This window comes from Mytilus trossulus, chromosome 2 (assembly GCF_036588685.1).
Source record: "Mytilus trossulus isolate FHL-02 chromosome 2, PNRI_Mtr1.1.1.hap1, whole genome shotgun sequence".
In the NCBI taxonomy this organism is placed as follows: domain Eukaryota; kingdom Metazoa; phylum Mollusca; class Bivalvia; order Mytilida; family Mytilidae; genus Mytilus; species Mytilus trossulus.
The window spans coordinates 80,626,986-80,642,583 of NC_086374.1; the positions used below are offsets into that span (position 1 = coordinate 80,626,986).

The window sequence follows — 15,598 nt, forward strand, 5'->3', positions numbered from 1 at the left end:
AACCATTGTTGGGTTGCTGCCACTTAATTGGTAATTTTAAGGAAATTTTGCAGTTTTTGGTCATTATCTTGAATATTATTATAGATAATAATAAACTGTAAACAGTAAAAAAGATCATCAAAGTAAGATCTACAAATAAGTTAATATGACTAAAATTGTCAATTGACCCCTTAAGGGGTTATTGTCCTTTAATGACAATTTTTCACAATTTGTTCATCATATTTGCTAACTTTAAAAAATCTTCTCCACTGAAACTATTGAATGGATTTGGTTAAAACTTAGCATGATTGTTCCTTAGATTATCCTGCACAAAGTGTGTGCTTTGATTTTTGATCCGTCAAAAAACATGGCCGCCGTTACTTAAAATAGAACATAGGGGTCAAATGCCGTTTTTGGCTTATATCTCAAAAACGAAAGCATTAAGAGCAAATCTAACATGGAGTAAAAATGTTCATTAGGTCAATATCTATCAGCCCTGAAATTTTCAGATGAATCAAACATCCAATTGTTGGGTTGCTGCCACTTAATTGGTAATTTTAAGGAAATTTTGCAGTTTTTGGTCATTATCTTGAATATTATTATAGATAAAGATAAACTGTAAACAGCAAAAATGATCAGCAAAGTAAGATCTACAAATAAGTCAATTTGTCCAAAATTGTCAATTGACCTCTTTAGGAGTTATTGCCCTTTAAAGACTTTTTTCACAATTTGTTCATCATGTTGACTTACTTTAAAAAATCTTCTCTTTTGAAACTGCTGTATCAATTTCAGCCAAACTTAGGCTAAATGAGTTTCAGAGTTTCAGAGTATCTAGTATAAATTTTATATTTCATTTCCTTGTATGTTAAGAAACAGCTCCTATGGCTAAAATAGGACATAGGAGAAAATGATTTTTTTTTTGCTTTTGAAGAAAATAGGACGATTCAAAGAACATTTAAATAAATTGAAAAGCCAAAATAATCATTGATGAGAGATTAAACCAAAAAAATTCAGGTGAGCGATTCAGGCTCTTGAGAGCCTCTTGTTTGTAGATCTTAGTAATCTTTAGAAAAATCTTCTCCTCTGAAACTACTGGGCCAAATTTAACCAAACTTGGCCACAATCATTTTTGGGGTATCTAGTTTGAAAAATGAGTTTGATGGCCCGGCCAACCATCCAAGATGGCCGCCATGGCTAAAAAAAGAACATAGGGGTAAAGTGCAGTTTTGGCTAAAAAACCGAAGCATTCAGAGCAAATCTGACACAAGTCAAATTGTTATTCAGGTGAAGATCTATTTGCTCTAAAATTTTCAGATGAATCAGACAACCCGTTGTTAGGTTGCTGCCCTTGAATTGGTAATTTGAAGGAAATTTTGCTGTTTTTGGTTAATATCTAGAATATTATTATAAATAGAGATAAACTGTAAACAGCAATATTGTTCAGCTGAGTAAGATTTACAAATAAGTCAATATGACCAAAATGGTCAATTGACCTCCTAAGGAGTTATTACCCTTTATAGTCAAATTTTAACAATTTTCACCATCATTTTCCACTGAAACTAACTTGACCAAGTTCATTAAAGATACAGATAATTGTAAGCAGCAAGAATGTTTAGTAAAGTAAGATCTACAAACACATCACTATCACCAAAACACAATTTTGTCATGAATCCATCTGTGTCCGTTGTTTAATATTCACATAGACCAAGGTGAGCGACACAGGCTCTTTAGAGCCTCTAGTTTAACTTCTTTGTCTTTATCTCTATAGTCTGATTGCAATTTGGGATTCAATCTGTTAGATTTAGATGCATTAAGTTTTATTTTTATGGCTTTCCTTTCCTTGATGTTTTCCCAAGTCTTGTCTGACAGCCACTGTTTTCTTTTTCTGTTCTTTAAACCCAATACTTTCTCAGCTGTTTTAGTATAAATGTCCTTGATGTTATCCCAAATTTCAGTTATGTTTTCACCCATGATTTCATTATTGTCATCAATTTCACTGTATGCAATAGGTCTACTATATTTGGTGTATGGAATGATTGTACCATGTAAATGACCAACTGGCGGGTGTCATCTGACCTTGACCTCATTTTCATGGTCCCCTGGTTAATGTTTAGTTTTTGGGGGTTTTATTTTTTTTCTATTACAATATGTAATAGGTCAACCATACTTGGTGTATGGAAATATTTTATGATTTTTTCCTGATTCATTGCACAGTGTTAAGTGTTTGTGTTTTGGTCTCTTTCTCTTAAACCATAGGCAAAAGGTTAACTATATTTGTTGTAATGGAGGATTGTAAGCTGTTTATATCAGTGTGGCAGGTATCATCTCACCTTGACCTCATTTTGGTGGTTCATTGGTTAATGTTAAGTTTTCATGATTAAGTTTGTTTCTTATATACTATAAGCAATAGATCAACTATACTTAATAAAATTGAGAATGGAATGCCAAAGAGACAACAACCCAACCATAGAGCAGACAACAGCAGGTCACCAACAGGTCTTCAGCTGGCCCCTTAACAAATATATACTAGTTCAGTGATAATGAACGCCATAATCAACTCCAAATTGTACACAAGAAACTAAAAGTTAAAAAAATACAAGACTTACAAAGGCCAGAGGCTCCTGACCTGGGACAGGCGCAAACATGTGACAGGGTTAAACATGTTTGTGAGATCTCAACCCTCCCCCTATACCTCTAGCCAATAGATTGATTATAAGGTGTGCATGTGTTTGGCATGGTTCATCTGTCCATGACCTCATTTTCATGGTTCATTGGTCAATGTTTAGTTTTCTTGGTTAAGTCTGTTTCTTGGCAACTATATGCAATATGTCAACTATATTTAGTGTATTGAATTATTGTAAGGTACACATGTAGATGTATTTTTTTCTCTGTTGGTTTATCTGACCTTGAACTCGATGTTTTTTTGGTAGGGGTGTGCCATTTTTGCCTCAAAAAACGTACCCATTTTAATATAACATTCACTGAAATTCAGTACCTATAGTTATATAAATATTTAAGAAAGAATGACCTATACTTATATACAATATTTAAAATATATATGATATTTTTAAATGTCAAATACTTCCATGCAGAAAGGTGCACATTTCATTTAATCAGATTTGCAGAAGAATAGATTGAATTTATATATGATATGTTGATCATACCCCAAATCAATATACAGTTATCAAATGTGAATGCATTTTAATATAGGATGTCATTAAAAAGGAGGGTCATTTTTATATAAAATCTCGCAAAATTATGACCCATATTTTTGGCACATCCCCGTATACCCAATAATAGGAAGTTACCCCCCTGTGATGCAGCACTCCTTAATTCAAGGAATAAAGAAAGACAATTCTTCGAATCTGTAAACGTTTTTAATTGTCTCCCATGCATGATTTTGTATTTTAAATAATTAAAACAAAACAACAGATGATCTTTTACAGTTTTTAATTAAAATATGTTCAATGAAACAACCGAGATACAGTTCAGATCAACTGATATAAAATTAATAGTTTCTGTATCACTCACATTTGTTGTTATGTTTTCTCGTAGCATTGCCTGCATAAACACAGACCTGTGTCAAACAAACCACAGGAAGAAGCATTTAAAAACAAAAAAATAAAATGGAAGTGAGGTATCATTTATAAAACAAAACTTCTTATTACAATAGTAACCTCTAAAGTTTGCATCTGTATTATTTACCAAAGGGTTAATTAATTCTACTGTATTTAATTAATAACAATACACCTGTTTTTGAGGAGCTGCCATCTTCAATGTTGAATTCGACTGTTGCATATATGCATTGCAATGAATATCTGCAACTATCAAGAGTTAAATTAATAGTGGAGACTAATCAAAATAATAATAATTTTAAATTTCTCATTGTATTAAAATCATATTTCTGATTATTGCAGGCTCACCCATTTGTCTTGACATACAAACAACAATGAACACATGTTGATCATACAAAATTATGCCCAAAATGAAAATAGAAATGTATTTGTGCTAATAATAAATTAATAATAAAATACAATTTAAACAGGATGTGGAACATAAATAAACTCAGGTATGATATTAATAAGTAGCAATATAAAGAATATCATAATTCAGAAAAGGAAGACTTCAATTTTAGACCCTTTAATTTAACCTGTGACAATTAACATGTTACTGTGGATTCATTAATATTCGTGGGATACCAATTTTGTTGATTAAGTGAGTACAAGTCAACCACGAAATTCAATGTTCAACAAATTATAAAAAATCTAGAGGAATGAATGCAGACTTTGACAAAACCCCCAAATTAAATATCAACAAAAATGTGAGTTTTTCTTAAACCACAAAAATTGTTACCCATAAAAATAAATTAATCCACAGAACACAACTATTTACAGAAAATTCAACGATACAAATGTGAACCCTGATGTGTGACCCTTGACATGTGACCCTTGAAAACAAATTACACACATACCATTGACAGTATTGAAAACTAAATTTCAACATCCCAGACAAGCCAGAAAAAGTTATAATTATGTGTGAAACCTTTAGCCTGTTTATGTCCATGATAGATGATAATGATGAGTATCTCATATTGATGCCACAGTTTTATATTGACACTTGAACTTATATACTGTAAATTCAGAAACTATTGTGATGTTTCTATTAAGGGCTGTTCCAGAAAATACTATGTCCCCCCCAGGGAAGGCAATTTTTTTAAATATTATGTGGGTGGTTGTATTTGAAATACCAAAATGCAAAGGGAGTGCTGTTCTAATTAATTTTTCTTTCTGTGGGTTCTGGGTGTTAAAAAAAAGTGCCGTCCCTGGGGGGGGGGGACATAGTATTTTCTGGAACAGCCCTAATGCCAATACTGGACCTTGGTGATTATCACAAAAATAAGAACTCAAATTCTGATATCTAATACATATATATATGTACGGTATGCAGATTTTCATGAAATCAAATTGTTTTCACATTTTTTTGGATTCTTCAAAAATCATAATTAAATGCACATAATAATTTCTGAATTTACAGTACATTAAATTTTTTTATAATACACCTTTTCAATTTAGACATTTTTGTATTTTACAAATGCAGGTTTAAACTGCCTCTATAATTACCAGTTTGACAGTGCCTGAAGAAATGAACTGAACTTAAAGGTTATATTTGAAACTTTCAGCAAAACGGAGATGTTAAAAGTAATTTTATAGCACTAATATCACTACAAAAGTCAAAAAGTCTGAAAAGACCAGTTTGAGTCTTGATTTGCATGAACTTTTACTTGACATTCTCCAAAAGTATGACTCGTGTCTTAATTTTTCTTGACAAATTCTCATTTATATCAAATTTGTATGAAATTTACTCGACATTTTCTTGACATTCTGAATATGGTCTTAAAATTTCTTGACAAATTCTTGACATTTGAATACTGTCTTGAAATTTCTCGACATATTCTCGACATTCTTATTCTTTCTCAGTTTGGCTTGACATAGTCTGAACATTTTGAATTGTGTCTTAAATTTACTTGACAGTTCTGAGTTTTACAAATCATGACCAATATTCATAATATAACCTTAATCTTTATTTCTTTTTACATAATATACTGTTGTTTTTAAGTTACATTCCTTACAACAAATATGAAGTTTGGCATGTAAAAAAATTGAAAATTTGGGTATTTAAATAGTTTCACAAATGTAAATATGGCTACGAAATCTAATGTATAAAATAATTTAAATGAGGGTGTGTTGATATAAAACAATTTAAATGTGTTTTTTTGTAAAAAATACAAATTTTGATTCCTAAATTTTAATTATTAATTACATTATTAAAACCAATCATATGGTAGACATATTTCACTCTACATTCATAATATCCAATGTTAATATGGTAAATAATTATTGTACAAAAATGTGGTTTATAGAAATAGCCAATTATGATGATATAAAATCATTCATTTAACAGAAGAAAAATTTGTGTAATGCCATCTGTTGGAATATATATTAAGTATTATACATGGACAGGATGTTCCCCATGAAATTAATTTATAACACACCCCAGAATACACGCAACTGTCAAATAGAAATTACTGATTTACCTGTAATCAGCCATACAACTTATCAGTTGACCTGCCATAAACATTCCAAAGATTAAAAGAAAATTATTATCTACTCCAGGAATAATAATAAAAAAAGTATTCATAATGGGTCCCATCAATGATTTCTATTTACAATTCAAATTTGAGTGTTGAATTTTATAATTTTTAATCAATAATTTCATTGGTCTCAAACAAACATACATAATATAGATCTAAACATTTTTTTTTCAGGAAGGAGCCCGTTATCACAATTTTTTGTTGACAAAAAATTATAAAACTCAACACCCAAATATAAAACAAAAATGTTTTTGGGTTGTTCTAAAAATATAGAGTTTGAATCAAGACGAGAACAAATTCTTGGACCAACACGAAAGCCCCCCCCTCCTCTTTTTTTAGCCACACAAACCCAAAAGATTTCATAAACCGTTCAGGCAAAATTTATACTGTTGAGATAGTGTCAAGACATATTTAATACTGTCAAGAATGTGTCAAGACATATTCAGACATTATTAAGAATGTCAAGAAAATGTCAAGACAAATTCAGACATTCTTAAGAATGTCAAGAATATGTCAAGACAGATCGAGACAAATTTAAGACAGTCAATAATTGGTTGAGACTAATCCAGACTCTTATCAGATGATACAGGAAGTGTCGAGAAATTTTAAGACAATGTTAATACTGTCAAGACACTTGTCAAGAAAAATCAAGAACCTTTTTAGACAAACTAATACTATGTCAAGAATTTTCAAAAATTATGCAGACAAATTAAGAATGTCAAGTAAAAATTCATGCAAATTCAGACAAAAACTGGTCTTTTCAGACTTTTTGACTTTTGTAGTGTATATACCACAATTTAAAAAAACAAACATAATAAAACCCCTTCTGATTGAAACACAAGCATTATTTAACCCCCTTTTCCTACTTCACCTCTTGAAAAACATACTTAATTCCATTCTCAAATTTATTAATGATTTTTTTCATTTCATATCTGTTTCTCTCTCTCACTTTCAAAAACATACTAATAAGGCTCATCTATTCATATTAGAATATATTTCTTACACACTACTAAAATTTCTAAAAATTGCACAATTTCATTATTAAAACTGCTTAATGAAGTATTTCATTCATTAAGATAACTGATAAATGCAGAATTCTGTTGATTTACTACATATCCTCCAATCCATCAAATAGTAAAGATATCCCAATATTTATAAATTAAAATACAAGATCAATGTGGTCGTCCCACAAACGAATCAGAGTTATGTCTGAATCTTTTAACTGACTGTTTTGTTGGTCTTAATAACTCTTGAATATGCTGTACAATCAGATCTATAGCCACTGAAAAATATAAACATAGCCATTAAGGTTTTTTTAAAGATTAAAAGAATGTTACAAAAAGTAAAATTACAAAAAAATAACAATATATAATCTTTAGTTTTCTGGTTTATTTTTGTTGTTTTCATTTTTGCCTTAGTGTTGTCTATTTATATATGACCTATGATTTTTATTAACCCACTCCACTTCTTTTATATGTCGACTTATGATCTTTATTTACCCACTCCACTCTGTTTATACATGACTTATGATTTTTATTAACCCACTCCATTCCCTTTATATATGACTTATGATTTTTATTAACCCACTCCACTCCCTTTATATATGACTTATGATTTTTATTAACCCACTCCATTCCCTTTATATATGACTTATGATTTTTATTAACCCACTCCATTCCCTTTATATATGACTTATGATTTTTATTAACCCACTCCATTCCCTTTATATATGACTTATGATTTTTATTAACCCACTCCACTCCCTTTATATATGACTTATGATTTTTATTAACCCACTCCACTCCCTTTATATATGACTTATGATTTTTATTAACCCACTCCATTCCCTTTATATATGACTTATGATTTTTATTAACCCACTCCATTCCCTTTATATATGACTTATGATTTTTATTAACCCACTCCATTCCCTTTATATATGACTTATGATTTTTATTAACCCACTCCACTCCCTTTATATATGACTTATGATTTTCATTAACCCACTCCACTCCCTTTATATATGACTTATGATTTTTATTAACCCACTCCATTCCCTTTATATATGACTTATGATTTTTATTAACCCACTCCATTCCCTTTATATATGACTTATGATTTTTATTAACCCACTCCACTCCATTTATATATGACGTATGATTTTTATTCACCCACTAGGTATCTTTATCTCTATCAAATTTATTATACCATTGATAAAACATCAATTGTTAAGGACATTGTTTACATTTAAAAATATTACCCATAATGCCTAAGTTTTAAAAACTGACATTTAAAAATATTACCCATAATGCCTAAATTTTAAAAACAGTGATTAAATATGAGTAGTGAGCATGTTGAGTACCTGTATTATCAGCTCCTCTTGGAATGATTACGTCTGCATACTTCTTTGTCTATAAAAGTAGGAAAAAACATGTCTGTCAGAAATATCATGAGGCATAGATAATAAAAAAACAATTCAAATCTAAGGAAATTTAAGACTATGTCTGTTTAGGGTTTTTGTGCAGTAGTTTCAGATTCAATAGTTTATTAAAGTCTCATCACATACATACAAGTATAAACACAATATAATATCAAGTACACAATATAACAATTTAGAATGCATGTGCCATTCTCAAAATAACTATAAGAGACTGTTGTATACAATTATAAAACATCAGAATTAAAACATTGTTTTGTTATTTACACAAAACATAAAAGTGCAAAATCACCATGCACGTTCAAGGATAAAACTTGATACATGTACATAAAAATAATATATTGATGTTTCAACAGTACAAGATACTATATCGTCACTCTTTTTTCACTTGTTGAAACCCAAAAATTCAAACTATTATTAGTAATTAAATTTTCAGCACAAGGTACATTTTAGATATCAATTCATCCAGACTGCTGTTTAAGCTTTACACAATCTATGTTGTGCTGTTACACCACTGTCCCAGATTGGAGGGAGGGTTCAGTCTTGAAACCTGTCACATACTTAAGAGTGGTGGAAGTAATTCAGTTTTCATTGGTTCACATTTTACACGTCAGCACTTTTTAAAGCCAACTTTAAATTTACTGTTTTAGTTTTCCTCATTGTTAAAGGCCTTACAGTTGGTGAATAGTTGTCTCATTGGCAATTAACCACATCTCCTTTTTTTCATACTTTTAAAATAAAATCATTAAAAAAAAACACTCATTTTGAAGCATTTCAAACACTTATATCTACTCACTGGTAAACAGAATTCTTCAAAGGCAGGTTTGACTAGTGTTGTATATTGATGTAAAATCTGTTCTATATCTCTTCCTCTTTCTCTTGTATCACGTAAAACTAATGAAGAAATAAAACTTTAATAAGTAATGATACATGTATACATCACAACGTTGTCATTGCTTGCATTCTTTTAACTTTAAGTCAAGGTTTTATTTATATAATTTTTATTGGTGCTTGCAATTGAATCAATTTGATAAAATAAATCATTTCCAACTAATTTTTACAGTTAGTCTTCAATTGTGGCAACTTGTGCTGTTACACTCCTGTATCATGTTAGGGAAGGTTGAGTGTTGGAACATGATCAATCCTGCTATATTCTTATGTAAGGCTATATATATGGTGACTTATGTTTACATCCTCAACCTTTAGTCTCAGGTGGGTACGTAGTTGTCTCATTGGGTATCATACAGCATATCCTAAATTTTACAATATTAGTTACAACTGTGATAGGCATGAAATTAATAACTGTGAATTGATTTATTTTTGTGGCCTGTGGGTACTTATTTTAGTGGTTTCAGGAAAACTTGAATATTTGTGGATAATTAAATTCATGGTTTTGGCAAACTCTGCATTCATTCCTTTAGAAAATTTTTAATTTGTTGAACATTTAAATTCCTGATTCTCCTGTCCCCATGAAATCAACAAAAATTGGTATCCAAAGAATATTAACAAATTCATGGTATTTAATACCAGTTCAACTGTTTTACCATGATTATCAACAATTAAAATTTAGAATGGAAATGGGGAATGTGTCAAAGAGGCAACAACCAAAGGCAACCAATTGGTCTTCAATGCAGCAAGAAACTCTCGCACCCATAGACGTGCTTCAGCTGGCCCCTAAACAAAATTGTATACTAGTTCAGTGATAATGGACGTCATACTACACTCAGAATAATTTTTTTCAGTGTACACTGTATGCAACAGTGTAGAAAGCAACAAATGGTAATGGAAAGATTCAACTACAAACTACAAGGGGTTTTAAAGTGACACAGCAGGAAACATTTTTTATTAAACAAGACAGACTGACAAGCTGATTGCTTAAGGCCCTAGTTATATCAAAACCTTTTCCGCTTTGAAATATTACAACGTATTTCAGAAATTTAGAACTGGTAAAAATTTAAACAACATATTTTCAACACAATTTACAAAATGTTGTTCACTACCAATACCATGAATACTGTCATAATCATAAATCTACATATATCTACCTCTTCTAGATAAATCTACATATATCTACCTCTTCTAGATAAATCTACATATAGCTACCTCTTCTAGATAAATCTACATATATCTACCTCTTCTAGATAAATCTACATATATCTACCTCTTCTAGATAAATCTACATATATCTACCTCTTCTAGATAAATCTACATATAACTACCTCTTCTAGATAAATCTACATATATCTACCTCTTCTAGATAAATCTACATATATCTACCTCTTCTAGATAACCTTGTGTCAGGATCTGTGTCAACAAAAAGCTTCATATGAAACTTATCTCTCAATTCTTTGTCAGCAAAGGCAAGTATTCCTTCAAACAGTACAACTTCTGCTGGATACACTGGATGACACGACTCATCACTACAAAATAAATGGCTTATAACTTACAAGCTCATTTGCACTGTTGTTTTCTAGGTTCAGTGAAATTGGGGTCAAAACTCTAATTTGGTGTTAAAATTAGAAAGATCATATCATACGGAACATGTGTACCAAGTTTCAAGTTAATTGGACTTCAGCTTCATCAGAAACTACCTTGACCAAAAACTTTAATCTGAAGCGTGCACTATCATTTTCTATGTTCAGTGGACTGTTAAACTGGGGTTTAGCTCTAATTTGGTATTAAAAAACGAAAGATTTGATCATAGGGAACTTGTGTACTAAGTTTCAAGTTGATTGGACTTCAACTTCATTTAAACTACCTTGACCAAAAACTTTAATCTGAATTAGGAGACTGAAGAATGTACAGACGACCAGACACACAGACCTGAAAACATAATGCCCCTACCTTGATGGGGCACACAAAAGTACCTAAATATAATAAATTGTTATTACAATGTACTTAACTTTTTGTCTGGACATATATATACTTATTGCACAACCTAATATCTTAGTTTATTATAATTCGTGGGGAAAAAAACCTGCTGATAATTTTTCATACCTCTTGTTCTCTACATAGTTGTACCCTGGTATCATAACTTTTCGTCCTTTTACAACTTCATTCATTGTATTTTTTATTCTTTCCCAATCAAATGCATCTGAAATGAGTTTGTTATCATAATTGAATATAATAAGAGAGTGAGTCATCCAAACATCATTTTTTTCCACCAAAAATAATATCACATTATAAATTATATTATATCATGGGTATCCACAGCCCATCAGTGGTTATACTTACACTAGTCTTGTTTATAATTTACTTCAACATGTTGAAGATGTAATATTTACTTGTAGAAGTAAATTTTTTAGACTTTTATTTCAAATTTGAATTATCTCTTCTTAAATTCTTTTCTTATTATTTACATATACATATATATATACAAGTTTTTTTAATTAAACATCTTAAACATTTTTGAGTTAAACTTGTTAAAATCTCAAAATTTAATAGATAAAAACATGATTTTCCTTTTTTTTCTTATTTGCTAATATTTATTACCTTTGTCTTTAGACCTGGACAAAGAAAGCTACAAACTCAGCACAGAAGTAAAGTACGAATGTGTAAAGAGAATTGCTCACTAGACAGGGGCCAGTCTCTCAGGGTTGAAAATTAGTTGTGTTTCCCAATTAAAAGACCAATGAGAATTTCACTGTCCTTTACTTGTTTTTGAAAAGTCACAACATCTATCAGCGAAAGACAATTTAACCATCATTTAAAGGGATATAACTCTACACGAACCTCCAAAATAATAATCAGCTATACAAGTAAATAAATAATACTTGTATTTAAAAGTATAACTGATTTGATCAAAATTAAATAAATCATGATTATTACTTAAATTCAATTTTATAATGATTATAAATAAAATTCAAAATTATCAACATGATCATGAAGATTATTTATTATCGCTATTTTAGTGCATTTTTCCTATGATCCTTTTTTGTGATAATTTTCATATCATGCTTCTCGCTTGAGATGGAAAAATTATCGCTAGAAACTAAGGAGGCCATGTGGCGTTGCTAACGAAATTGACATTGAAATTGACAACATCGTCATAGGTAAAATAGCGATAAACAGATTATCATTGGTCATCTCAACTCGATTGCTTTTCTCACTTTCGCTGTACCAGCTCAAGCGAGAAAATCAATCTCGTTGAGATAATCAACGATAATCTATAAATATCAGCATTATCATGATTACAGACTACAGTACCTGGATGATCAAAATTAAATTCTCCTTTTAATGCCTTCTTTTTTTCTTCTTCATTCAGAGTTTTGTAAAAAGAATCTTGATTTATAATGGCTACCCTCCTTTGTTTTCTGTCCATATCATCCTGTCCTAGCTGAGACATGATCTTATCACATACTGATGACTGAAAAAAAAATGTACAATGTCTAATTTTAGTACATCCTAACTTAGATATGATTTAATCACAAACTGATGACAGAAAAAAAGAGTGTACACACTTAAATGTCTCGTCAACATTTTTTTTAATATCATGACTGAATTTATTATGATAAACATGATAAAAGTGTTTAGTACATGTATGAAGGTTTTACATTTTTCTTAGTACCAGTATCACATAACCTTAACATTATCAATGATCAATGAAAATGAGGTCGTTATGCATTGAAAGCGTATTTTATTTCCTTTTGGGATCATCTTGTCATCTTGTCAACTGTGCCAATCATGTTTCTGTAGTAGTTTTTTTGTAAGAATGTGATGGGTTTTGGTCATAGCTGATCAGCTTCCAAAGAATAGTTATGCTGCCTCAGAGCTGTGAAACATACAAATATTTCAATTGCTGAAAGTGAAAGAGAAAAAATTTACCCCAAAAAAATAATAGTTTGATTGTGAAAGGAAAATGATATTTTGTATGCAATAATTATAAACATGATTTCAATGAAGTCATGGAAGTAGCAAACTTATTTTGCAGAATATCAGAATTTTTTTATATCTGGTCTACTGGTGTAAAACAGGGCTCACACTACTTCAGAATTATAGGGAGAAGTGACCTCTCTTTTTGAAACTGATAGGGAGAAGTGGTGAGATTTGAAAGAAAAGTGCTCATTCGTGCGGTGCGCTACAGTGTTTGGATTTTACTGTAGTATAAAAGGTCATTTGTAAATAATGTTCTTTTTATATTGTTCAATTCATATCTGAGTATTCAATTAAAGTAACATTTCAAATTAAAAGTTGTTTAAATTTCACTATGGTCCTTGTGAGAAACTACCAACTAAATGTCTAGCACTAAAAAAAAATATTTTATTTTTAAAAAGGTAAAGAATTTATAATATATCAATTACAATTAAATAAAAAACTATCTTGTGTATGAAATCAGTGTTTCTCATCAAAAGATATAAAGGTAAGCTGGGCCATAATATATTGATATTAGTGTAATAGTCTAAGAGTTAAGCAACTTTACAATAGTTTACAACAATCCATTTAAATTATAGGAAATTATATACACCAATCAATGATGAGTTTATTTAGATGTAACCAAAATGACCAAAAGTCTTTTAATGCGTGTGGAATGCGTAATTTTTCCTTTTGGGATCAATATTCTTCTGTCAGCTGTTCCATCCGTGCGTCCGTAGTAATTTTTGTAAAAAAACGGATTTCGGTCATAGTTGGTCCGTTTCTGATCCGTAGTTTAGAAATCGGATAATGGCGGACGATTGTAAGAAAATTTACAAAAATAAACGATGGTTGACAAGTTATTTGGAAAGGATCATGATGTTTTTAATGCAATAAATGGATTGAACATTTACTGGGGGCAACTTTTATCAAGTTTAAATGATTAGTAACAAACTTATTTTGCAGCCGAAAGTTAGGTTGATGTATGTTTTCGAGTAACAACCACCGGAACTTTCGGAAGTGCACCAAGTGATAAAAAATTGTATTTTTATCAAATAACTTGCTACACACTGCAAAAACGATGCTTCAACCTCATTTCATAAGATTATTAATCGAATAAATGTCTAAATTTCTTTAATTATCAATAAAAAGTTGATGTTTCATCAACTTGGTAAAAATTGAAAATGTCCGATGACGGAAGCGACTGAAAGCGAGTATCGTAAACAACAGGGCAACTTGTCTTCGTTTTTAGGGGTCGGGGAAGGCGAAGTGACAATCGGGAAAGCGACTTCTTCGCCCAAGTCGCCTGGTAGCATGAGCCCTGAAACATTAAATAAAAATGGATGAACAGGTTATTTTGATTTGAGTACAAATGTACATATTTTAGTTCTTACTTTAAAAGTTCTTTAAAATAGACTTTGTATATGTCATAGATTGTAGATTTGTCACGTTGTACATGTTGTACATTGTGTAGTCATTCCAATGGTACAAGTGATGTTGTTGTTACAAATATAGAAACCAAAACACACGCCACAATGAACAAGTGTGCAATCGAAACAAACAAATATGGTTGATACGAAAACATATGACACGACAATAAATAGTCTAGTTGATAGAGATGCTGTTGCTGCAAAATATACACATGATACAGCCTGTCAAAAATTATTATTCAAATGCTAAAAAAATCAGGGCCGACTTTGCAAGGGCTGTATAGTCAGTCAAGGTCGTTTAAACCTTTTATCTTCTTTATACATATATACAGCTGATACAAGCGCCTGACACACCTGTGTAACATGGTGTGCCAAAATTGGTCATATTTGAGATCCAGAAGCAAATAATTATGTGTAACATAGTGTGAAAAAAAGATGAATTATCATAGTAACCTTTCCTGATGCTGTTCCTCCGGCTACTCCAATAACAAATGGACGGGGTATGCGTTCCATGCCGTTCATTTTCAGTGCTCCTACATCACCATCTGCAACTGCCGCCATGCTCAAAACTTTGTTTGTTGTAAAACTTCGAAAAATATTCTTCGCATATCCAGAAATTATAAATATGTGCTTCAATCTAGTCATTTTAACCAAATGTATCATGTATATCAATTATTGCATCATAAATTTCTTCTGTGACTTTTTTAGGATTTGGAACCACGTGTTTTACGACAACAATGTTATTTTCAA

General features: G+C 30.7%; 1 protein-coding gene across 1 annotated transcript; it reads right to left on the minus strand.

Moving 5' to 3' along the window:
* Positions 1-6,915: 6,915 nt before the first annotated feature.
* On the minus strand, positions 6,916-15,591 carry LOC134708111 (uridine-cytidine kinase 2-like). The gene is made up of 7 exons (XM_063568413.1): positions 15,302-15,591; positions 12,774-12,933; positions 11,565-11,661; positions 10,845-10,987; positions 9,364-9,461; positions 8,493-8,541; positions 6,916-7,412 (listed from the first exon to the last, which is right to left on the minus strand). The coding sequence occupies exons 1-7, from the start codon at positions 15,509-15,511 to the stop codon at positions 7,303-7,305; spliced, it is 867 nt and encodes a 288-aa protein (XP_063424483.1). The 5' UTR covers positions 15,512-15,591; the 3' UTR covers positions 6,916-7,302.
* Positions 15,592-15,598: the final 7 nt, after the last annotated feature.

What these genes read in the sequence shown, in the direction of transcription:
- LOC134708111 (XM_063568413.1), bottom strand. Translation starts at nt 15,511, where the DNA reads ATGATACATTTGGTTAAAATGACTAGATTGAAGCACATATTTATAATT. An exon ending in GAGGAACAGCATCAGGAAAG is followed by an intron (nt 12,934 to 15,301) that starts GTTACTATGATA and finishes TTTTTTTTTCAG; the next exon opens with TCATCAGTATGTGATAAGAT. An exon ending in AAGAGGAGCTGATAATACAG is followed by an intron (nt 7,413 to 8,492) that starts GTACTCAACATG and finishes TATATTTTTCAG; the next exon opens with TGGCTATAGATCTGATTGTA.